The sequence below is a fragment of the Pteronotus mesoamericanus genome, unplaced genomic scaffold, assembly GCF_021234165.1.
Source record: "Pteronotus mesoamericanus isolate MK-2021 breed Mesoamerican mustached bat unplaced genomic scaffold, CSHL_Meso_final scaffold_31, whole genome shotgun sequence".
Lineage (NCBI taxonomy): Eukaryota > Metazoa > Chordata > Mammalia > Chiroptera > Mormoopidae > Pteronotus > Pteronotus mesoamericanus.
The window spans coordinates 4,555,766-4,581,913 of NW_026555312.1; the positions used below are offsets into that span (position 1 = coordinate 4,555,766).

The following is a 26,148-nucleotide window of genomic DNA, read 5'->3' on the forward strand; positions in this document are numbered from 1 at the left end:
CATCCTATCTATTTCCTTCCTACCATTTAGCAAGCATCACAGTCAGTTTGACTACTTATTTTTGTCTATTTCTTACACTAGACAATATGCTCTATAAGGACAGAGACTAGTTAATTTTTGTGTCCCAGCAACTAGAGTGGTGGCCTGACACATAATAGGCATGCAATAAATATTTATTGAGTCCTTTTGTGTTCCAAGTACTGTCTTAGGCACAAGAGATATAGTGGAGACCAAAACAAAGTCTCCTTCCCCTCACAGAGCTTTTTGTCTTACTTGAGGAAATACATAAAATTAAGTAAATATAAATATTCCTCATTACACATATCTGTTTAGCTCCTGAGTTCAAAGAGCGATGGTTGGGAAAATATCAAAGGATATTAGACTGCCTGAATCTTGTTGATTCCTAAGTTTTAACAAATAGAACTCAGAGATTGAGGAATACCAACCCCATCTTAAAATATATTCAAATCTCTTTGATTCCTGAGTTTGTTGAGCAATAATTTGGAGAGTTGGGGCTATCTATCTATATGTTGCATGTCAAATATGATAAGAGCTTGCTAAGAATAAGGGAACTGGAGAGTGGTAATGGTAGAAAGAAAGGGTTGTTTTCTATAAGCTGGCTTGAACCAGCTTATAGAAAAGGGAACATTTGAGTAAAGACCTGAAAAGATTTTTGAAGTGAACCATGAGGATATGTCCTTCCAGGCAAAGTAGATAGTCTGCTTACCTTTAACAAATCTGAGGACAGCCAAGCCAGTAGATGGAGTGAAATAAGTAAGAGGAAGAGTGTTAGGAAGTGAGGTTGGAAAGAGGGCAGATGTAGTGAGAAGGCAAAGAGATCATGTATGTGCTTACAAGCTGTTGTGAGGACTTTGGCTTTTACTTGGAGAGAAAACTAGAAGTCATTTGTATTGAGTACAATTTACCATAATCTTATTTAAAATTTAAAAGATCTCTTTGATTGCTATTTTGAGAATAGACTATAGAATATAAACACAGAAGAAGGAAAGCCTCTTAGGATGCTAGTGCACTAATCCAGTTGAGAATTGATGATGCCTTGGACAAGGGTGATTACCATTTGTGAAAAGTATATAGTTGGATTTGGGGTAAGAAGATAGAGTCAAAAGGGTTTGCTGATGGATTAATCAGCTATTGGGTTTGAGAGAATGGAATCAGGGATTGACTAGTAGGGTTTTGGCTTGAGCAACTAGAAGAATGGAGGTGCCTTGATAGAAGGATGGAATTTTGAAATTACAAATTTCAGAGTGATGTGATTCAAATGTCTTAAGTCATAGCATTCTCTGGGAACACACAGGGCAGAAGAATGTGCATACTTGTTCCTTTGGCAGAATCATTGGAAGGATGTATTGATAACAGAATCATGTTCACATCTGTTGTTCTGGGTCAAACAGTGATGCATTATCTGCAACAATTTTGAAGTCCTTGGATATTTATGCAGAGCATTCTGAAGTCCTTACATAGTATTATATAGTTTGTCCCCAATGTATCTGAAATTTTTGTTTGTGTTTACAACTATGAAATTTTTGTTTGTGTTTACAACTACCTATTAGTCTGAGTTTATGTCAGGCATCTTTTTGAGTAAAATTGATAAGCCTCTCATTAGTAACTGGTTTTTAAGTCTTTGAGATTATATCTAAATTGGTCTAACACTACAAGCAAGTGTGTGTGGGAGGGTTTCAAAGGAGAATGGGGGTGTACCATGTTTATATTGCTAAAAAAGCTGAACTAAATGGATTAAAATAGAATACTAAGAGAAAAATGTTAATTTTATATTTTACTCAAAGATTGACTCTGATTTACACTTTACTAGGCACTCAACAGAATGTAGCAGTTTCTTCTGTTAAAGAAAAACAGTCTCCTAAAGCATTGGAAAAAGTATTGAAGCAGGAAGTGAGTCCATCTGTATTTTCTGAAACCTCTGCTTCCCCTTTAAATATGGCACAAGGTGCTCCACTTAACTCTACCTCGCAAACAGTTGCCCAGGTAAATTTACTGTAGCTCTAAAATATTTCAATGTAAGTTTGATTGTTATGATGCCTATACCTTTAAAAAAAAAAAGACTTTATTTACTTGCTTTTAGAGAGAAGGGAAGGGAGAGAGAAAGAGAGGGAGAGAAACATCAAATGTGTGAGCGATACATTGATCTCTTGCATGCCCCCAACTGGGGACCTGGCCTGCAATCCCAGCATGTGCCCTAACTGGGACTTGAATCCTCGACCTTTTGGTTTGCAGGCTGGTGCTCACTCCACTAAGCTGCCCCAGCCAGGACTATATATTTTTTTAAGTTGATATGAAAACTGGTCTTTTTGTCTGTATACATTTGTGACTGGAAACCTAGGATGTAAGCCAAATTTTTTCTTTCATGAATCTCAAAGATTTGCACAAGACAGTTCTTTGCATGCGGAAAGAAAATATGTGAATTGTTTATTTTGCCTGTAAAAGAGAAATTAACTTTTACTAATGATTAGTATGTGTAACACTTGGTGCTAGTAATCTTTTTGTTTTTGCGGGAGTTGTGTTTTTTTTTTTTTTTTTTTTGTTTTTTTTTTAAGAAAACTGTTGGTCTGAATATCACCTTATAGTTTTTTGTTGTTATTGTTTTGTTTTGCTTTAGGTTTCAAGGGGTGTGAAGAGGAAAGCAGATACAACAACTCCTACAACGTCAGCAGTTAAAGCAAGTGGTGAATCTTCCCCATTACTTACAGAAAAAAGAGCAGCAAAAATGCCACCTATAAAAGAAACTGTGTGGAAGAATGTTTTGCCGGACTCTCAGCAACAACATAAAGTTATAAAGAATGTTAAAGTAACCGAACAATTAAGGCACTGTAGTGAGATTCTTAAAGAAATGCTTTCAAAGAAACACTATTCATATGCATGGCCCTTTTATAATCCTGTTGATGTTAATGGGCTGGGACTCCATAACTACTATGATGTTGTGAAGAATCCAATGGATCTTGGAACTATCAAGGTAATTATCAATAGGAGAGACTTCTTTTCCTGATTAGCAAAGTGATTTTGTCCTTGTAAAGGAATTTAAAATTTAGAAAATGATAAAGAAAATGAAAATCACTGGTAGTCATACCACCTGGAATGAATCATGGGAGCATGTAAATGTATCTTTTATTTTCTCCTATTCAAACATAACCATGATTCTTTACCACAATATTTGAGTTACAGTTTATAACTGTACCCTGAATTTTTGCTTACTATATTTTGGACATTGTCTCATTACATATTCAAGACTATTTTTAATAAATGCACAATCCTAATGCAAGGGAAGGTTTTGGTAAGCCATTTATATAGTTTCTAACCCTCTCTGCATGGTAGGTTATTGCTGATTTGGAAGATTTAAATTGTTGGCAAAACTTATTTATGTTTGTTAATTTTAAGGGAAATTACTAAGAGAATAGAACTGTAGCATTTACAAAATTATCAGTCTTCCTCATTAATGACTACTCATGGTACTCTATTTATTGTCTAAAACTTTTTAAAAAAATTTTTTTAAAAATTTTATATTTAAATCATGTTTATTCTATTACAGTTGCCTGTAAATTTTTCCCCCTTTGCCCTCCTCCACCCATCCCACCCCACCCTCCTCTCCCACAGTCAATTCCCACTCTGTTGTCCATGTCCATGGGTCATTCATACATGTAGAACAGTGATTTTCTTTCTTTTTCATCTCCTGGCACACAAGCTAATTACTAATATTTGCAGCACACCAACTTTGCCAATCATGACAAAAGAAAATAAGTATGATTTTGATTCATTTACACCAGACAGCTATTGTGTTGAATGTTATCATTTTTTAAATTTGACAATACAAGGGAAAAGAGGTTAGTGCCCCCTGTCTGAATAGTCAGGTATTGCACATTTTAGAAATTCTTGCAGTACACTGTGCCATTAGTTGAGAATCGCTTGTCTAGCAGTTTGGTTCTTCTAAAAACAGTTTTTGGTTTTTTTAAATCATGAACGTTAAATTTATTAACATGTTACTAATTTTTTGTATCTTACTCTTTCACTCTGGGTTTGCTAAACTGCAAACTCTGTTTCTTCCATTAACACTTAGGTGTCTGTATTTTGTCTTCATTCTTTTTTAAAAATAATTTTTATGCATAATTATTACAATATCATTAACTATATTCCCTATCATGCATTTACATTACCGTGACTATTCTGTAACTATCAATTTGTACTTCATAATCCACCTTTTTCACCCAGCCCTATCCCTCTCCCACCTGGCAACCACCAAAGTGTTCTCTGTATCTCTGAGTATGTTTCATATGACATTTGTCTTCTCTGTCTGACTTACTTCACTCAGTACAACCATCTAGGTCCATCCATGTTGTTGCAGATGGCAAGATTTCATTCTTTTTTATGGCTGAGTCATATTCCATTGTATATATGCACCACTTTTTCATCCATTCATCTATCAATGGACACTTAGGATCCTTCCATATTTTGGCTATTGTAAATAATGCTGCAAGTAAATAATGATGCAGTGAACATATGGATATATATGTCTTTTCAATTTAGTGTTTTGGGTTTTTTTAGATAAATACCCAGAAGTGAAACTACTGGACCCTTCTTTGTCTCTTGTTATCACTCACCTTTGTTTTAAAGTCTGTTTTGACTAGTGTAAGTATTGCTGCTACCACAGCTGTTTTTTTTATTGTTTGTTTCCATTTTCATGAAACATCTTTTTCTATCCCTTTACTTTCAGACAGTGTGTATCTTTTTATCTGAAGTGAATCTCTTGTAGACAGCATTTGTAAGGGTGATGTTATCTGTCTAGCCACCCTATGTCTTTTGATTGGCACATTTAGTTCATTTGCATTTAAAGTCATTGTTCTTAGTTAATGTATTTATTGTCACTTTATTTTTCATATTTCCCATCTCCCCTACCTTCTCCTTAGAAAAGACCCTTTATCATTTCTTGTAATATTGGTCTGGTGGTGATGTGCTCTAGCTTTTTCTTGTCTGGAAAGCTCTTTATCTGTCCTTCAGTTCTAAATGATAGCCTTTCTGGGTTTCAGAGTACTCTTGATTGCAGGTCCTTGCTTTTTATCACTTTAAATATTTCTTACCATTCCCTACCGGCCTACAGATTTTCTGTTGAGGAATCAGCTGACAGTCTTAATGGGAGCTCCCTTGAAGACAACTAACTATTTTTCTCTTGCTTTTAAAACCTCTCTTTGTCTTTGACATTCAGCATTTCAGTTATGATGTGTCTTGGTGTGGGCCTCTTTCGGTTCATCTTGTTTGGGACTCTCTTAGGTATACTGGACTTCTATGTGTATTTCCTTCACCAGGTTAAAGAAGTTTTCTGCCATTATTTTTTCAAATAGGTTTTCAATTTTTTGTTCTTTCTTGTCTTCTTCTGGCACCCCCATGATGTGAATGCTGGTATGCTTGAAGTTGTCCCAGAGGGTCCTTAAATGGTCATTACATTTTTGGATTCTTTTTGCTGTTCTGACTGGGTGTTTTCTGCTTCCTCATCTCCCAAATTGCTGATTTGATTTTCTGCTTTATCTACTCAACAGTTAATTCCTTATATATTCTTCATTTCTGTTAGTGTCTCCTTCATTTCTGACTGGTTCTTTTGTTTGTTTGTTTTTTAATTATATTTTGTTGATTATGCTATTACAGTTGTCCTAATTTCGCCCCCCCTTGCCTCCACCTACCCAGCACCCCCTACTCTCTCAGGCAGTCTCTACACCTTGTTCTTGTCCATGGGTCATGTGTGTATGTTCTTTGCCTATTCCATTTCCTATATTGTACTTTATATGCCCATGGCTATTCTGTAACTACCTATTTCTACTTCTTAATCCCCACACCACCCTCCCATCTTGCAACCATCAAAATGCTCTCCATATCCATGATTCTGTCTGTTCTTGTTTGCTTAGTTTTTTTTTTTTAGAGTCAATTGTTTGACTGTAAACAATTGACAACAAACAGAGATTTGAAAACAAATATTTATATTTTTTGCCATTTTATTGTTCATAATTTTGATCTTTTTCTTAAGTAAGTCCCTTTAACATTTCATATAATAATGGTTTGGTAGTGACAAACTCCTTTAGTTTTTTTTGTGTCTGGAAAGCTCTTTATGTGCCCTTTGATTCTAAATGTTAGCTTTGCTGGGTAGAGCAATCTTGGCTATAGGTCCCTGCTTTCCATGACTTTGAATATTTCTTGCCAATCCCTTTTAGCCTTTCAAAGTTTCTTTTGAGAATCAGTTGACAGCCTTATGGGAACTCCCCTGTAAGTAACTAACTGCTTTTCTCTTGCTATTTTAAGATTTTTCTCTGTATCTTCAACCTTTGACATTTTAATTATGATGTGTCTTGGAGTGGGTCTCTTTGTATCCATCTTGTTTGGGACTCTCTGTGCTTCTTGGATTTGCATGTCTATTTCCTTCACCAAATTAGGGAAGTTTTCTTTCATTATTTTTTCAAATAGATTTCCAATTTCTTGTTCTTTCTCTTCTCCTCTGGCACCACTATGATGTGAATGTTTAACCTCTTGAAGTTGTCCCAGAGGTTGCTTATACTATCCTTATTTTGTTTTGAGTTTTTTTTCTTCTTACTGTTCTGATTGGTTGTTTTTTGCTTCCTTATGCTCCAAATTATTGATTTAATTCTTGGCTTCATCCTCTCTACTGTAAATTGTTCTTTATTTCAATTAGTGTATGCTTCATTTCTGACTGGATCTTTTTTATGCTTTGAGATCCTCACTAAGTTCCTTGAGCATCCTTATAACCAGCATTTTGAACTCTGCATCTAATAGGTTACTTATCTCCATTTTGTTTAGTTATTTTTCTAGAGTTTTGATCTCTTCTTTCATTTGGGCCATGTTTCTTTGTCTCTTCGTTTTGGCAGCCTCTCTGTGTTTGTTTCTATGTATTAGGTAGGGCTGCTTTGACTCCTTGTCTTGGTAGTTTTGCCTAATATAGTAGGTGTCCTGTAGGGTCCATTGGCACAGCCTCCCCTATCACCCAAGCTGAGTACTCGAGGTGCCCTCTTTGTGTGGGCTGAGTACACCCTCCTCCTGTAGTTGAGCCTTGGTTGCTGTTGGCAGATCAATGGGAGGGATTTACCCAGATAGCTGGAAGTACTGGCTGGACCACTTACCACCACCACAGCCCTCCATGAGGATAAGTTGTGCAGAGGCAGGGTGGTGGTGCTCAGATGTGGTCTATAGCTGTCCACTGAGTGCACTGGCCCTGGGGTTTCCCACGCAGTGCCAAGGCCAAGGTAATAGGTGTCTTGTAATGCTCAGTGGCTCAGCCTTCCTTGTCACTGTGCTTGGCACTTTAAGTACAGCCCAAGTGTGATTTGTGTGCACCCTCTTGTTGTAGTTGAGCCTTAATTTCTGTTGGTATGTAAATGGGAGGGATTTACTCCTAGGCTGATCAGTTGTAAGCACTGACTGAGACCCCAGTGGAAGATCTGTTGTACAGAGGCCAACCCCAGGGAGCAGGACTCACTTTAGTGGGACCCTGTTTTCCACTGAGTCCACCACTTAAATGTGTCACTCATGGAGGTTGTTGGGTCATGCTTTGACATGATCTGAAGCTGTCCACCAGGTTTGCTGGCTCTGGGTCCTTCTGGGCAGTGCAGGTCAAAGTTTGCTGCCACCTGTGATCTGCTCAGGTGCCACCTCGCATGAGCTACAGTGGTATGCTGTTGGTTGCTACTGGTGCTAGGTTTGGGGATGTCCTGGAGAGGCCAAATTGCAAACCAAAGCTTGCTACCACTAATGGTGGGCCTGGGGTCACATAGGAAGAGGTACTGGGCATGCCAAGGCCAGATACTGCTTGTTTGAGAGATTTTAGGAAAGTCTACAGTTTGAGCCAAGACTGGCCATTTGTATGGAAGTCATTAGAAGTGGCTTGACTGGGCCCAATAGTTGGTCTTAGGGAATCACCAGGGTGGAGTGAACAGTATTAGCCAGGTTGATGGAGATTCAGATATGGCACCTGCCTGACACTCTTGGTGGGGGACAGGGAGAATGCCTGTTCTCAGCAAAGGAACAATAGCCTTTGCCAGCACTCTTGTCTGGGAGAAAGCTGCTACTCCAGCCCTTGCCTTGACGCCAGATGAGTCGGTTCCTCCACATATGTCCATAGCACCTTATGAGCTGCTGTCACCACACTGGAGCTCAGAGCAAGTACACCCTAGTCAGTTCATGCGCAGGCTCTTTCAGAAGAACACCTGGAACTCCAGCATCCTTCTGTTTTATTTTTATTCAGCCACAATCCTTGTTTATTTTCACAGCCACAAGTTACAGGGACTTCTCAGCACTGGAACCCTGGGCTGGAGGTCCTTTTGTGGAGCTGGGATCCCTTGCTCCTCAGGGGGGGGACCTCTGCAAGTGATGTGTCCCTCTTGATTTTTAACCACTACACGTGGGTGCAGGACCAGTCTAGTCTACGTCTCCATCCCTCCTACTTGTCTTGATATGGCTTCTTCTTTATGCCCTTAGTTATGAGACATCTGTTCACCTAGACTTCATTCAGTTCTGAATGATGGTTATTCTATAGTTTAGTTGTAATTTTGATGTGGTTGAAGAAGGAAGTGAGTACTGCATTCATCTGCTCAGCAATTTTGACAAAGAAGCCCTATCTTTGTCTGTATTCTTGAGTAATTCTTTAAATGACTATGGATTTCTAGAATGACAGTTAATTTCCCTCAGTACCAGGAAGATATCTTCTGGCATCTATTGTTGCTGATAAGAAATCTACAGTTTACTTTCCTCCTGGAGGTAATCTGTCTTCCTCTCTCTGGTTGTGTATTTAATTTTATTCTTCTTGGTTGGAAATTAGCACTTCCAATCTGAAGCTCATGTTTTAAGTTTTGAAAAAAAAACATTTACCATATTTTTCCATGTATAATGCACACTTTTTTGCCTAAATGTTTGAGGGAAAAATAGGGATGCGCATTATATGTAGGCAGTACCTGAAATACCCTGTACCTGTTCTTGTGTTTTGTAATTATTTATTACATAAAATTTCTTGTACCATAATATGTTCAAAAATAAATGCTAAAATTCCTTTATAATACAAAAAACAAGTATCTAAATATAATTAAATAAAATTTTGAATTAAAAAGTTAAAATGATGTTTTTTCCTGAAAGTTTGGGCCAAAAACATGGGTATGTGTTTTACACAGGAATACATTATAGCTGGCAAAATACAGTAACCATTTTCTCTTCAAAATATGCTTATACTTTTCCCTGTATACTACAGTAGTAGACTGATAGGCTAAGAAACATTACCTGAACTAGGTAAACCTAAGCTGAATCTTAAAAAATAAATAGGACTTAATAAGTTTTAGGGCGTTGAGGGAACAACTTGGAAGGCACTGAGGTGAGAAAAGCAAGCATACCCAGAATGCTGTATGTAGGACAACATGGAACATAAAGAATAGGAAACAATGACTAGGGAAAAATGAAACTGGAAGGAAAAGAGCTTGAACATAAAAGACCTTCATAGTAAAGAGGCCAAGAGTTGCGATTAAATATGAGAATTATGCCCTTGTACTTGATTCTTAGAATGATTTCTGTAGCAGCAATGTGGTGATTGGTTAAGAGGCTGTTCTGGGATTCCAAGGTTAAGAAGGTGATGTTTAGTTCTCTGAACTTCTTCCAGTCTCCAGTAATCTAATTGGTAGAAAATTGTTTCATGTTTTAGTTTTGTATTTTTTTAAAATTACAAATGAGACCTGGCATATTACATTTATTTATTGGCCTTTTTTATTTGTTTATGAATTGTTTATTAATATACATGTTTTGCCCAGAAGTCTAAAAGGATTTTTTTGTTTCTTTGATTCTTTTTATAGTTTTATAGTGTCTGCCTAACTGGCTACTCTACATCCCCATTCTGCTGTATACTTTGTATGCAGCTGCCTAAAAATGTAGCCTATGCTGATTTTTTTTTCTGTTCATTTTTAAAAGTCTTTTCATTCCTAGGACAATTTTAATATACATCTTACATTTAGATATTCAAGGTTGGTTTTTAAGGAGTTATCTTTTCACTGCTTTTCCGTGATCAAACTTGTCTATCCAAGATTATCTGAACATACCCTGTTTTCCTGCTTTTGTGATTTTGTTCCTCTTCTGGTCTTTACTTGAAGTGCCCTCCATCCTTATCTCTACTTGTCAAAATTCATTGGATTTTTTTCAATGTCTAATAATATGAAACAGATAAAGCATAATTTTTACATTTATAAATCGGGATAATGGGTGTCTGTTTTGGCATTATCTGTATGAATATATAATATAAACAATATGAGAGCTCAAATAATTATTAAACTATGTAGTTTGTGAATCCTGTAACTTTTTTCCTTTATTTAGAGGAAAATGGATAACCAAGAATATAGGGATGCATATGAATTTGCTGCAGATGTTAGATTAATGTTCATGAACTGCTACAGATACAACCCTCCAGATCATGAAGTAGTGACAATGGCAAGAACGCTCCAGGTGAGTTGTTACACGTGCTCTGAAAGTGAATTTTGTTTGAATGTAGATTAAAAATTTTAAAACCATAATTCAAGAGATAAAGAATAATACTCACCCCCAAGTAGTAAAGCATGCTTTGTAAATTATACTCTTAAACTTGACAGGTTTCTTTTTTGTGGTATAACATTCTTTAGTATTAAATCTTTTAATGAAGCTGCCTGCATATAGAAGATATTGGAGAAAATATTTGTGGAGAGGTATCTGAAAAAGAGCGGACTGGAACCCATGTTCCACTGAAGGGAAGGCTTAAGGCCTTTTGAGGCTGAACCACTGGGAGGTTGTAGAATGAAATACCAACCACAGGGCAGGGGATCCTCAAAAGAAGGTCCCCTGTATAACTTGAGAGGTCTGTCTCACTTGGAAAAGTGAGAAAAGTTGCTAAGGTTGGCAGGCAGGGAAGCATGAGTCTTATATTTCTTCTTCTGGTAATTTTTATCTAGTTTTATAGCAATATAATTTATATATAACATTATATAATTTAAGGTACACAACATAATGATTTGGTATTTGTATATATTATAAAACAATGACCACAAAGAAAAACAGAATTGTCATCAAAATATGACACTAAAATGTACCATTTGTTAAAAGGTGACAGTGCTGCATGAAATAAAAAATACAGAAAACCCTTAATGGTCTAATTTTCCATTATAGGATGTTTTTGAAATGCATTTTGCAAAGATCCCAGATGAACCTGTTGAGAGTATGCCTGTGTGTAACACCAAAACGGATACCACAAAAACTCTTGGTAGAGAAAGCAGTAGTGAAGCTTCCTCAGAAGATAGCTCTTCTGGTGATTCTGAAGATGAACAAGTTCAGCGTCTTGCAAAGCTTCAGGAGCAGGTTGTATTGATAGAAGATTTTATGTTCTTTCTATGAGTTGTTGCTGCTGATCTCTTATAAAATACTTTTTGTAGATTAAACGCTGGTATATTTAGATCATTTAGCTTTACCTACTGGCATATTTGTAGTATGATAGTCTTTCCTGCTAAAATATCTATTTCTTGAAATTCTCTTATTTGTATTCTTAACCACAAGGAATTGATTTGCATTCAAGTGATTTATATGACATAATCTGAGATATTTTATGGATGAGATATTTATTTAACGTTTGCTACCTTTTATGATAAAATATTTACCTACTCTAAGGTGAAACCTGAAAAACCAATTCTAAAAACTTAAGACTACCTGGAAATGTTAATTATTCTTGATCTTTTTTTTTTTTAATAGGATTTTATTTATTTTTAGAGAGAGAGAAAGAGAGGGAGAGAAACAACAATGTATGGTTGCCTCAAATGCACCCCCTACTGGGGACCTGGCCCACAACCCAGGCATGTGCCCTGACTGGGAATCAAACCAGCAACCATTTGGTTCACAGTCCAGCACTCAGTCCACTGAGCCACACCAGCCAGGGCTTGATCTGGTTTTAGATGAATATTTAAGCTTGTGGGTTGAGCAGATGTATATCCTTCAAAATAATGAATGTGTGAAATGAAATAAGACCATAAAGGAAATGAAATATGAAATGAATTTAAAATGTAATATGAAGAATAGTCTTGACTTTTGAATACATTATTTTTTCTAGTGTCTTTAATTATTTAGAGCCCTAATGTTTAAAGAATTTTTCCTTTATCAGCTTAAAGCTGTTCATCAACAGCTACAGGTTCTGTCTCAAGTACCTTTCCATAAGCTAAAGAAAAAGAATGAGAAGTCTAAAAGGGAAAAGAAAAAAGAAAAGGTTAATAACAGAGATGAAAATCCAAGGAAAAAACTTAAGCAAATGAAATTAAAGGAAAAGTCCAAGAGCAAGTAAGTTCTTTTATGATGCTTTACTTAAAAAATAATATTATCTAAAATAAATTTGACTAAATTTAATTTTTGTTGCAGTCAGCCAAAGAAAAAGAAACAACCAATGTTGGCTCTGAAATCTGAGGATGAAGATAATGTTAAACCTATGAGCTATGATGAGAAAAGGCGGTTAAGTTTGGATATAAACAAACTCCCTGGAGATAAACTTGGGAAAATAGTTCATATAATACAATCAAGAGAGCCTTCACTGAGAAACTCTAACCCTGATGAGATAGAGATAGACTTCGAAACCCTGAAAACAACAACACTGAGAGAACTAGAAAAATATGTTTCTGCATGTCTAAGAAAAAGACCACTAAAACCTCATGGTATGTGTTCTGTATGTTAGTAGAGAACAATGTGGTATTCATTAGTTGTGAGTTATGCTCACTCTTTTCTTGTGTATGTCCTAAATCACACAGGTAAGAGAATAATGAAGTCCAAAGAAGAACTTCATTCACAGAAAAAACAGGAGTTGGAAAAACGATTACTGGATGTCAATAATCAGTTAAATTCCAGAAAATGTCAAATGAAATGTAGGTAGCAGTTTTCAACTGTTCCTGTGACTTTAAATCTACTGGCATTTTAATGTGTTTCCCTATTTTGTAGCTGAGAAAACTCCACCATCCAAGGCTGTTGTTGGAATTGGTTCCCGGTTGAGTGAAAGTAGCAGCAGCTCGTCAGAATCTGAAAGTAGTAGCAGTGATTCAACTTCTTCAGACAGCAGTGATTCCGAATCAGGTTAGCTGTCCCCTTAAGTGCACCAATGGTTGTGGGAAAATTTTTTTTCTTGTAATATTGAGACATATTTTGAAATTTTTTGTTACCCAGAACAAATGGCTTGGATGCCACACTTATTATTTAATTGCATGTTGATGATCTCACTATTTTCCTTAAATGACACTGTGTAAAATGGAACTTCATATTATACCTATGTGACTTACAGCCTTGTAAAGTTGAAAATAATTTTACTAAAGATTGGTTAGCCTCTTAGTATATAATACCAGGTCAGATCTTAATACTACAAATTATCAAATAATAAAATGCTATTTTTTATAAGATAAAAGATTATTTGAGGACATCTTTCACTTTACTCTCCATGATATATCAGATCACTCTAATATTGCAAAGCATGTCCTCTTGTCACAATATATTCTGAATCAAATAATCATTTTGAATTAAGAAACCAGTCATCCTAAATGCTGTGTAAAGTGGATTTTTCACTTATATATTTTCTTCACTATAGAATAGTATCTTCCACTTATAAAAAAATTGTACTTTAAATTCAGACTCAGTTATACTAAAGTACCGTATTACCTTGTGTAATTTATTGTCAAGTATATCAAACTTATTAATGTTTCCTTCATGCTCTTTCACTGGTGGTTATATAGTCAAATTATCTCTGTCCCAATGACCCAGACTTGGCAGTGGCATTCCCTTACTATTCACCAAAAGGCAAATTCAGAATACAGAACAATTTTACACCTAAAATTTTGCTTTATTTTAGAGATGTTTGTTTCTCATGAACAGTTCTCTTTAAAAAAAAAAAAAAAATCCCACGCAGAATATTTTCACATGAGGCATTCCGAACTATTTTAAGAATGTCCCTGTTATGGTAGTCTGATAGTAAGGGTCTGCTGGCTTGCACTACATTCTGTTTTTACTTTTGTTTCTGTTTAGTTTGCATTTCTGTGGTGCTTATTGCTGCATTTTGCTTTTATATTTCTAAAGTACATAGTGATAAACACTTTTGTTAGAATAAACAGAACTTTTAATTTTATTGGAATTTGTCATACTAGAAATAATTTTAATTTAGGGCTCTGATTATACATTATTTCCTTATATTTGACTTTTAAGCATAAAACAATGCTGGAAAAACTCTTAAGTTGCATTTGGTATTTTAAATTGTAATTAGCAGTTATAATTTCATCAAATAAAGCACTTCTGGCCCAATAAGTTAGAAGACTTTGTCTTTTCTTTTGTAGGATAAAACTTATTTTGAAACTGTTAGTTTGAATTATCTATTTATATATTGACTTCTGATCAGTAAATGCCTCCAGTGTTAGAGGAAAAATACTATATACAGAGTGCTTCAATGAAGTAACTTAATTTTAATTTGAATTATCAGTTTCTGATAGAATCTTTCACTATATTACATGAAGGAAAGAAAATGTTTATCACCAACTGTGTGTTCTTAAAATGGCATACATTTTTCTCTTGCCAAGTTTTTTATATATATATATATATATATATATATATATCTTTTAATTAAGTTTATGGGGTGACATTGGTTAATAAAATTTATATGCTTCAAGTGTACATTTCTGTGATACATCATTTGCATATTGTGTGCCCACCATCCAAAGTCAAATATTCTTCCATCACCCTATATTTTGATCCACTTTCACCTGTATTAACTTCCCCATTCCCTCTGGTATAATATTTATTGTATTTTCCTAACTTTCTAGCAGAATGACTCAGCCTCAGAATTCTAATTTTAAAATACTGGGTTGAATTTTTATTCTATGACATTCTTGTTTAACATCATTATTTTCAAGTAACAGGAACTATTTTATTTTTATTTATTTATTCTTTATTGTTGACACTATTACGGATGTCACCCATTGCCAGCCCCCACTGTGCCCCGGCCTACACCACATTGTTGTCTGTGTCCATGGGCCATGCATATATGGTTTTTTAGCTAATCTTTTGCAGTTCCCCCACCCCTCTCTCCCTCTGAGATCTATCAAATCTGTTCCATGTACCCATGCCTGCAGTCCTGTTTTATTTGTCAGTTTATTTTAAAATTAAAGTAGCCAAGTTTTCTATTTCATCCTACATTATGATAGCGTATAGGCCTGTGACACAAAGATCAGTTTGACTTTTAGCATGATAGTATGAGTTATCATCTTTGAATTTTTCATTGTTTTATGAACATTCAAACTTTATACTTTACTGGAAAGACAATTATATTTTTGCTTAATAAATTAGTAAATAAAAGCAATTAGGACCTATTGTCCTAAATACTAACTTCAATTGTACCCCTTTAAATAAAACTCTTAATTTCTAGTGTGCAAACTAAGAACATTTTTTACTTTTCCTGAGAACAAAAACTATTAATAAAGAGATTGTAAATAATAAAAAATAATTGTCAGGACATATCAATAGCAATTCCTATTTTAAAAATAAATAAAGCATCTTCCAATTATGTACATGATATTTTCAGGGCACAAATGACAAATCTCAAGTCTGAGTTTAAAGGTGGGGGGAAATGGGACTATTTACTGAGAAAGTATAATTTTTGGAAATGAGGTATATTAGCAAAAACTTTGTTACATAAGTAAAAATTAACTTAAAATACCAACAAGATTTTGTAGGGTTTTTGTTTTTTTCAAATTATAAGAGAAAGTTTATGTAGAAAGTTGCGGAGTAGTAGAAATTAGTCCCCTGGGCTGTGTAGGCTCAGGAAACCAGTTACGATAGAAAAGAAGTGCCCTTGGATATTAGGAGAGGGAAAGGCAAAAGTAATGCCCCTGGAGAGGTAGGAAGTGGGGGATGCGAGAGAGACGGGGAGGAGGAGAGAGGGAGAGGGGGAGAGGGGGAGAGAGAGAGAACGCGTGCGCACGAGCACACCAAGATTTTGTAGATTTAAAATTTATTATGATTTGTCCAAAACTGAAATTAACATTTGTAATAGCTTGACTCCTGGAACTCTAGTTAATAAGGACTTTGATTATTCATAATAGGAGACATGAATATAATTTCATCTCTTCAAAATTTTATTAGAAGAAACTTCTCTGAAAGCTTCTGTGAAAGATTTTTTTTTAATACCTCTCCTCCTGGATTTTTAAGCAACTTGGTTTTATGCATTTTTCTTAAGTCACAATTTTTCATAATTTTTGTTATCAGGGACAAGCCTCTAAATTAAGATTTTAAAATTCCTTAATATTATTGATTCTCATGGTTCTTCTTATAGTTATCCTATACTATAAGTTGGTTTCTTTATTACAATATTATTCTGTTCAGTTGTGCCGAATGTTTTAAGGGTAACATCTGTGAAAAACACTTAAGTAATGTAAATAACATTAGAGCTATTTATCCACATTGCTTAAATAATTATCGTCTATGTATTCTCAGACATTATTTTATGTACTTTTGAAAAATATGGACTTAATTCTGATTTGTTAAGTAGGATAAATTAATGGCAGAGCAGTGATTTCCAAAGAAATTTTATTTAAAAAAAATTCTTTAATTATCACTTCAAACAAGATATTAACTCAGTTCTAAGATAGAGTTGTAATGAAATCCCAAATCTTTGAAAAATGTAAATGAGAAATGTGTGGGCTAGAAGCAGTATTTAATTGCAAGCTTCACTGTGATTTGATCTTATTTAAATTATAGTCTTGACAGATATCAATATATACAAAGTTCCATATGCAGGTAAGTGAAGAAAATTTATTAAACATTGGTATAAATATAAAGCCTTTTAAAACTATTTTTCCTCACCGTGAAAATCTCATTAAATGTCAGATCAAAGATGTAAATTAGGCTTGCCAATAAGGTGAATTACAGATGCATCTATTCTATGTAAGCCAGGCTGTACTTGTCTGCTCTCATAACATATTGAGAGTTTTCTAATGTTCAACAACCTTGGCTATTGTGAGTGATAAAATAGGGAGGAATATAATTCTAGATCTAACAACATTATGCAGATCTATATATATAATATTACTAGATCTGTAATTGCTAATATCTAATAATATTACAGGGAAACAATCAAATGAAGCAGTTCACTGGTAATAAGGCCTTTGATTGACACCTAAGAGGAAGTAACTTCAGGAATTGTCTAAGTGTAAGCTCAGATATTTGATTAGTGTGGCATAGAATAATTTTCATAAATGTTTATAATTTCAATGTCCAGTTATGCACAAAGAAACTCAAAGCTTACAGCATCAATTCTTTACCTGGTTAAGGCAAAGTAAATATGTCACTTCATGAACTTTATATTTTATTGGTTTTAGTGTAATGTTATTTAATTAACAATTATCTCTTTTTAAAACAACTTTTTTAGTTATGGGTGAGAAAATAAAAGAGGAAAATAAAATTTCTCTTTAGTACTACAACCTAGGTCTTCTGTAGAAGTAGCAAGGATGTGACTTTTTTCATACAAGGGAGAAGGGCAAATATCAGTACTTTTTTAGGGGGAGGATGGTTTAGTAAATGGAGGAAGTACAAAGTGACAGCTTTGGAGTAATCTTTGCAATTCAACATAGAAAGTTTAAGAGAAATGATTAGAGTTCATCATTTAAATTTTTAAAACTTGTATTAGGTTCTTATCAAAGAGGGTTTTGTTTTTTAAAGATTTTTATTTATTTACTTTTAGAGAGAGGCGTAGAAGGGGAGAAAGAGAGTGAGAGAAACATCAATTGGTTGCCTCTCTAATGCCCCCAGCTGAAGACATGGCCTGCAATCCAGGCATGTGTCCTAACCAGGAATTGAACTGGTAACCTTTCAGTCAGAGGCTGGTGCTCAATCCACTGATCTGCTCCAGCCAGGGCTCAAAGTGTTTTTAAAGTACCAAAAGGATAAATTCAAGGACTCAGGCTTGATTAAAAATTTGCAAATATTGAGGTCCATACTTGAGCCTTGAGTCTAATAAATAGTGATAAATTTTGTCTTGCGTATTTTAAATTTTTCTGCCCCAACTGTACCTTCTTGAATAGACCGGCTGTATAGAATAGTGTTTCTCATCCTTGGCAGTCCATTAGGAACATCTGTAAAACTTGGAAGTGTCCAAATCTGAACTAAATGGAAAGTGTTCTAATAACAATCTAGGTTTCTTTGTTTTGTTTCCACTTTCTAATTCTAGTTAAAATGACAGTTTATAATCAGTTTGTTCTTCTATATTAAAGTAAGTACCGAACAATTCAGTGAAAATGGCCAAAATTTTCCCTCTTTAAAGGGAGCAAGTGTTCTCAGTTCAAAAACACATTGCTTGATCTTTCTTAATAGAACATGATTTAGGTGATAAGGTTGGGATAAATCATTTACATCTCTGGACATGCTTTCTTTCCTGCAAAGTAAGGTAGTAGAACCCAGGTAGTTACCTCCAATCACTTTTCTGTCCCTGTCATATATAACAGAAGTGTGATTTGGTTTTCTAATTTAAAAAACTTCAGTAATTATTTCTGCTGTATAAGGCATTACATTCTGGTTTTGCATTATGATATTATATTCATATTCAACTTACCAAATTTTTAAGTCTGTATTGGCTTACTAATAATATATGGCAACTCTTGAGCATTTATCTCAGTGCCTGATAGATGATGGGTATTAAAACAAACACTTTAATCAAATATTTGATTCCAACTCCCATTTTTCCCTTCTAGGTAAATTTTTTTTTTTTTTTTTTTTGCCTTTAAAATGAAAACTTTCTAATTAAACTTATAGTGAGGTGGTTTTGGGGAGATGTGAAAACAAAACACACTGCATATGTTATAGATTTGTTTAGTAGTTGACATGTGTTATCTAATTTGATCCTTATAAAAGTAGGTATGCATGTTATCACAATTCTCTGGAAAAATTAGTTGGCAGTGTACCTGTTGTCCTTACAGCACTGTGTCGTTTATGTTCACAAGACCCAGAAGGGCTTCTTTGCTAATTAAAATGTGGTCTTAAGTTTTAGAGTAAAAATGTGTATGTTTGTCTTTTCATTCCAAAGGCCGGGAACTCATAAATAAACAGAAATTGAAGCCCAGTATTGTGAATAGTGAGGCAAAAGAAGGGCTCTTGGAGACAGGCTTGGGTGTAAGCCTAGGACAAGCTGCTGCTGCCCACTGCTATCCTGGTTGCAAGTCTCATTGGAACCCTTAGAGCTTAGGATAGAGGAAGCAAAGGTACACACCTGAGAAAAGGGTGTGGGCATGCTCAAAGAGGAGCGCGCCTGGCTTTGATTGTTTAAAATTGAAGTTCTTCAATGCCTTTTGTTAGTGTCTTCTGATTTTGAGGTGCTAATTTTTATAATAATTCAGAGCTTTAGTTTCATGTGTCAGAAAACCAAGATACTGCCCTTGAATTTTTAGTAGAATACTAACGTGATATGTCATATTTTTATTATACTAAAGAGTTATAGAATAATGTAGTTTCGGTACATATCTGAACAATCAGACAGATGTATAGATGGGCATATGTTATGATTAAATCTGTTTATGTTCAAAGATGAAAGCATAACTTGTCCCCTTGTTCCCCTGTCCCCTAAATGTGAAAGCTACCTGGATCTATATCCTCAGTCTTTGCAGTTGATCTTCTTCTCTTCTTCCACCTAAGGCCCAATACTTAAATAATATTTAGAGGAGTGACATTGATATGGTTCATATCATTTTAAATACTTGAATTCTTTAAATTACAGCATGTTATTCACCAGCTCATAAGTTTCAAAGCTCTGGGACAGACCTCATGAACAGCTGGAGGCTCTAGCATGTAAGCTGACAGCACCAACCCAAACACAGAAAGTACTTCAGAGGTATGCCAGCAACCACACACCAGGCCAGGTCCTGGAAGGCAGGCACTGAGGATAAAAATCAGGCATGGGCCCTGCCTGCATCACTCCTTCAGGCCGTTCCTATGTCTGGGGATATGGGGAAAAAGAGAATAGTCCCAATTAGACTGCAATCAGAAATCTCATGTTTAAGTGAATATAGAAACACCTTTCCTCTTGGAAAGAGAAAGGTCTTGCTTGCTTACACATGCATGCACACACTTACAACATCTCTGCAGCAGTAAGTCACCTATAATCATTTTGATTTCCTTGATAGCAGCAAAATTGGCCTTTGATAGGATATGTAAAAAATAAAGATGTTTCTTTTTCCTTTAGGGGTTTTGCTCACTTGCCTTAGAATATTCTCAGCATCCACACTTCAAGGACCCACCACACTCTTTCAAAACATGGTTGGCTTTCGATATATTAACATCTATTGCTGGCCTCAGGCTTTCAACATGGACAGTAATCTCAGTGATTTCAGATCAGTATGTATTGTTATGCTTTTGGAAAACAAAGAGAATGTCCCCATCACTCAAAGAGAGAAGGCCATTGAGCTTTTCAGAGATAAAAAACACTGATCTTCCCTGGCAGTGTTCCTTTTGTCCTCTGAATTTTTAAAACTAGACTATCAATCATTATTGGTGTTACTCATTTCACAACAATTTTCTAACATAAGATGTGAGTACATTCTATTCCCCTAAGAGAGTATTAGGTATTATATATCTTTTTCTATAGGCAACTGATAAGTTTTAAGTTCATGTTTCTTTATACTTTTACCTTATTTGTCCTTAATTGCAGTTTACTTAATAAACCTTACTTTGCTATAACTAAAAAAATAAAAAGCAATTATTGAGTGGCATTTAGCAATTTTAATGTTCAGCATGAAACATTTTAGGAAAGGAAAGAATACTAACATATCCAGTGGAACTGATGGCATTTCAGAAGGGAGAAGGTAATTATTAGAATTAGAATGTTTTAAGTTTGAATAAGATTTGGTGTTGACAATCCTTAGTGCCCTCGAGCCTGAAGCAAATACTGGTCAGGTTGCTTATGTAAGCTGGCCTGGAGAGGTGGATCAAGGCATTATCTACCAGTTTGGTGCTTCACCGCACTGCCCTAGGCTTGTGATTGGGGAGGATAGCACAAGAATCAATTTTAGGATAAAGAAAGAGGAACCGTGTCAGAGTACCCTGTCGGAGAGATCTCTACAGCCAATGTCAGCTGTAGAGGTACTTGTAAAGATAAATGAGTTACTATAAAAACCATTTGTTGCCATATTGTTGAGGTTGCCAAATAGCTTAGATGAAACTGAAGTATTAATTACATGGGATCTTTATTTTAATGCTTATTAGCAAGCAGAGCAGACTTTACCATGAAATCAGATAGCTTCACTTTTAATAAAAGGCTGCATCTTTTCAAAACAAATAACATACCCTTCTCTTATAGTAAATTCTTATTTTAATTAAACCTGTTAAGGCTATATTTATGGCTACTTGGTAAATGATGATTTTAGTATAATTGGTACTGCTTGTTTATTTAAAACCTCCTCTCTTTTGTGACTTGCTCCTTTTTAAACTATCATTAATTAAAGCTCTTGACTGTGAAGTAATACTCTGTTCTTTTTTGCCTAAACAATACAAACTTAAATTTGTGAGTGGGTATTTATTCCATTATGTGGGAAAGAAAATATCCCTTTTAAAAGCAAAACCCTGAAAACTATAAGAACCTCTTGATTTAAGAAGCTGGTGTTAAAGCCATTTTCTTGAGATGGCCATTTTCTAATATGAAAAAACTTGTAATTTAGATGTTAATTTTAAGCTGGCAAACATTGAAATATTTATTTATATATTTGCAGAAATGTTATCTAAATTTACTGAAGTGAAATGGAATGATTCTCCTAAAAATAAAGTAAACGTAAGTTAATTCTCCATTTTTACCTTAGAATTTAAAAATTGTATATGTTATAACTCACTAGTATAGTAGTAGCTTTCTTTACAATTGTTTTGATTTGCTTTACGTGAAGAGTTGTCACTACTCATTTGTCACCTAAATGTTTAAAGATTCACTAAAGAATATTGAATAGAGAAAGTATTTGGCTATGTTTTTCTAATAAGATAAAACTATTATATATGTCAAACAGATAAGTAGAATGAATTGTAGAATTTTGGGCTTAATTGTGAGTGTAAATACAAAGGGCAACTTCGGTATTCCCATGTGCACACAGTAGTGTATGCACAGGAAGGTGAAATTTTTCAGAATAAGATGTAGGAGGGGAATTGTAGTTAGGGTTTCTAAAGATTAAGCTTACAATTGCCTGCTAGTTTAGCACCTCTATGTTTGATTAGTGGTTGACTGCTTTGAAAAAGACAGAAGTAATTTTAGCTTGCACTAATTCAGATTGTTACCATAAAACTTTTAACCCTTTGTACCCACCCCAAATATGAAATTATAGGTATACATCTTTATTAACTTATAAACTTATTTAATAACACCTAATTAGGTTGGGAAATGCAACATTAATCACACTGTCTTGAAGGAGCTGGAAGTTGTGGGAAGTGATATAGTCAACAGTTAAGAGATTGTATGATTGAAGCTATAGTAATCTATGTCATAATTTATTAAGAAAATTAAGAAGGAATATATATATACACTACTTGAAGAAGGGGATACTCAAAATGAGTTTTAAATTACAAGGAAAGGGACAAAATGGTTAGTGTATTAACATACAAATGAGAGACTTTTAAAAGCGGTAGTAAGTAGCTTGAAGAGAAGCAAAAACACAGGAGGTGCATTCTGGGAAATGGGCAGCAGAGGGTATTTGTATGGGATTAGTTGCCTTGGGAAATAGGGAGGGCTTTGAACACCTGGGTGAAGTGTTAATAATACTTAATTCGGTAGGCAGAAGTGAGCTCTCAAAGGCTTTTGAGTACGAAGAAGATACAGATGGTCAGTCCCGGCATAAGTACTAGTGGATTCAGAAAATTATATCAAGTTATGAACAAACTTTGGAAGCCTCAATACATAGCATGTAGAATGCTATCCTCTGTGATCTGTTTGTGGCCAAAAATTTTTTAAGTGTCACTCACTGAGGAACATGGTGCCCATTTACGATAAAAGAAGGAACATATTTAGAATTATGAACAAATATATATGTTTGTATGTTTCAGAAAATGATTTTTTGCTGATTTAAACCTCAGCATTTGACTTTAAGCTTTGGACTTGGGTCTACACTGTGGGGATAAACATTCCTATGGTATTAGTTTTGTTCAAGTTAACATAGGTATTCAAACTCTTACCTTGTCTACTCACTATTCTGACATTCAGATGAAGGAGAAAGACTGTCTTATTTATCTGTGTACTACCTATAACTCAAAACTTAGTAGATAAGGTACCTGGGCTCTTTGGTATCATAACTTAGCTTGCCACTGAATTAGATGTGAGATTTTAGGTAAGTTGCTTTTATTATATCTAAGTCTTATTGTAAACTGTAAATGAGAAAAATAATTTTATGAACTCATAGGATTATTGTGAGAATTAAAAAACTATATAAAGAGCTTTGCCTGGTGCATTGCATATTGTAAGCATTGCATAAGTGTTAGCTATTATAATACAACTTTTACATAATAGTTGACTGAATACTGAATCATAATTTATTGATAGTCTTATGGGTCAAGCAGCATGAAATTTTAAGCCCCCTTCCCTTTAGGTCTGTAATTCAGTAAAGAAAAGGGGGCAAAAGAGGATTTGACTCTAGATTTGGTACAAAAGCTAAGTTTTTCTTTTCAGTAGATCACAAGAAAGCACTTGAAGATAAGCAGCACTGTTTGATAATATACATGTAAGTCTATGTGTATGTTATCAAACTAAGATTTTAGGCTTTGACTAACTTTCCTTATAAACTATAAGATGGCCAAGATATTTAATCTTTCTAAACCCTAGTTTTCTCATCTGTAAGACAGGAATAATTATCCTCCCAAATTTGTATGATTTAAGTATATACATATCATTTATCATTTCAAAGATACTATTAAATTATATTCTTTCCTCATGTTTCTATATTCTTAGTTATATTTCTTGTGTGATTAAAACTCTGAAGGTAATTTTATTTAACTTTGTCTTAACAGATACAATCTTCTATGAAAGATACAATCTCTTGTTCTGCTACCCTTGTTCATCAGACTGTGCAGTCAAGTGGAACACTACCAATTCACCACCAGTTAGCATTTAATCATCAAGAATTAGAACATATACAAAGTGTGAATAACATTTCACCTTTACAAATCCTGCCTCCCTCAGGTAATAAATTAGCAAGTAAATGACTGCAAATGAGAAACTGACTTCTAACTCTGTATATGAAATGCTAAAGACAGCTTAATTGTTATGAATTTGGGATACTGAAAACCATAACTAGTAAATTTCAGGTGAGAAATAATCACCAAAACACATTGTTAGAAATTATCTGCTTCTTACCCAAAGGTACTCATTACATTTGAATGGAAAGTGGTACGTGCACTTCACATGCAGCTTACTTTCATATACATTGGCATGTGTGCCACATATGAGCATAAAAACCTGTCACTGCCAGAATCCATACTACCAAGTTCTAAACAGACATGGGAAATGTTAATCTTAATTTCCATGATGCTTATGCCTATATAGGTTGGAAAGGTAGGATGGAATAAGGAAAAGGTATTTAGAGATTCCATAGATAGAGAAATGAAATTAAATACATTAGAAATAGTTTAAGTTAAGGAAACTTGGGCTAGAAATACTTGCATAAAGATGATTCTTATTTACCATAAACATCTTCCAAAACTGGCTCACTTTTTATATTGTTAGAGTCATTTGATTTATAAATATCTTATTAGATTGTCAGAAGCGGAGGTATTGCCCGTCTCAGCATGGTTCTCCTGGGAATATATGGGACAAAGGATACTTCTCTGATAGTGATGAGCCCAGTTTAGGGAGGGCCTCAACCTTGAGACTCTGATGTATTTGGGCTGAGACTAGTGGCAGGTGTGGACTTTCCTTATGTGTGTCTCTGTCCCTCTATGCTGCTCCCAAGTTTCCACTTGGCCTGCCAAAGGCAGTGGTTTCTCCAAAGCAGAAGTTTCTAAGCTCTTCTTCTGCAGCACAGATTAGGAAGAAAAGAGAAGTTTTGAACCTCCTTTATTACTTCCAGTAAAAGCTCCCTACAAATCCTGTGCTTGAGCATTCCATTTTGTATATATTTGACTTGAGTTATAGTCCTCATTGTGGAGAACTGACTGGAGATCAAGAAAGAAAATACCTAAGGCAACTTGGGAGGGCATCCTAGGAAGAGGAATAAAGAAAGATCCAAAGTGTAAAATATTTGCTCTTTTCTGAAAAAAAGATTTTCAAGATATTTGGGAGAATTACTGAAGATGTAATAGTTCTAGATCATGCATTACCTTGAATACCAGTACTACACGTGGCTCTTTTTATTTTGTAAGCAACAAATAGCTTCAATCAGGAACATAACAAAATCAGATTTTATATTTAGGAAGAGATTGCTGCTTACTATGGAGAATGGATTGAGATAAAGATGCTCTGACGTAGTTGGGACCAAGTAGGAAATCTGAGTGCTATAGTCTAAGAAAGAAATTATGAAGACCAAAACTAAGGCAGTAAGTATAAACAAGGTGTAGATAATTAGCAAGATATTTTTATGGCAGAATTGATAGGCTTTGTTGGAATGAATGCCTTCCAGGGTTTTATACAAGCTGGGATGAATATAACAGAAAGTGCTCATTTTGGACATGTGAGATGCTGCAGTTATATCTAATAACTGGAAATATACAACCAGAAATAAGTGACAACTATAACAAGAACTTTAATGTAAGAATTATTAGTATGTAGAAGCTACTTGAAGCCATGAGAATGAATATATCCAGGAAAATGTGCAGAGTAGGAGGAAAGAGGTCAAGGACAAAATTCTAGGAAACAAAATTTCCTCAGTAAAAGTAAAAAAATATTGCCCTGGTTGGTGTGGCTCAATGGATTGAGTGCCAGCCTGTAAACTGAAAGGTGGCTGGTTTAAATCCTGGTTAGGGCACATGCCTGGGTTGTGGACCAGGTCCCCAGTTGGGAGTGTGCAAGAGGCAACCGATTGATATATCTCTTGCACATAGATGTTTCTCTCCCTTTCTTTCCCCCTCCATTCCCCTCTCTCTAAAAATAGATTATATTTATTTAATCTA

The 26,148-nt window shown here is 34.9% G+C and overlaps 1 protein-coding gene across 1 annotated transcript in view; it reads left to right on the forward strand.

The window, feature by feature from the left end:
- Positions 1–26,148, forward strand: part of BRDT (bromodomain testis associated) — a 47,899-nt gene that overhangs the window by 7,395 nt on the left and 14,356 nt on the right. Inside the window, exons 4-13 of the mRNA XM_054592056.1 lie at positions 1,832–2,004; positions 2,636–2,989; positions 10,372–10,500; positions 11,194–11,382; positions 12,176–12,348; positions 12,427–12,716; positions 12,810–12,923; positions 12,997–13,128; positions 21,783–21,841; positions 24,052–24,223. Of these exons, the coding sequence (XP_054448031.1) occupies positions 1,832–2,004; positions 2,636–2,989; positions 10,372–10,500; positions 11,194–11,382; positions 12,176–12,348; positions 12,427–12,716; positions 12,810–12,923; positions 12,997–13,128; positions 21,783–21,841; positions 24,052–24,223 (1,785 nt within the window). The remainder of the gene's footprint in view (positions 1–1,831; positions 2,005–2,635; positions 2,990–10,371; positions 10,501–11,193; positions 11,383–12,175; positions 12,349–12,426; positions 12,717–12,809; positions 12,924–12,996; positions 13,129–21,782; positions 21,842–24,051; positions 24,224–26,148) is intronic.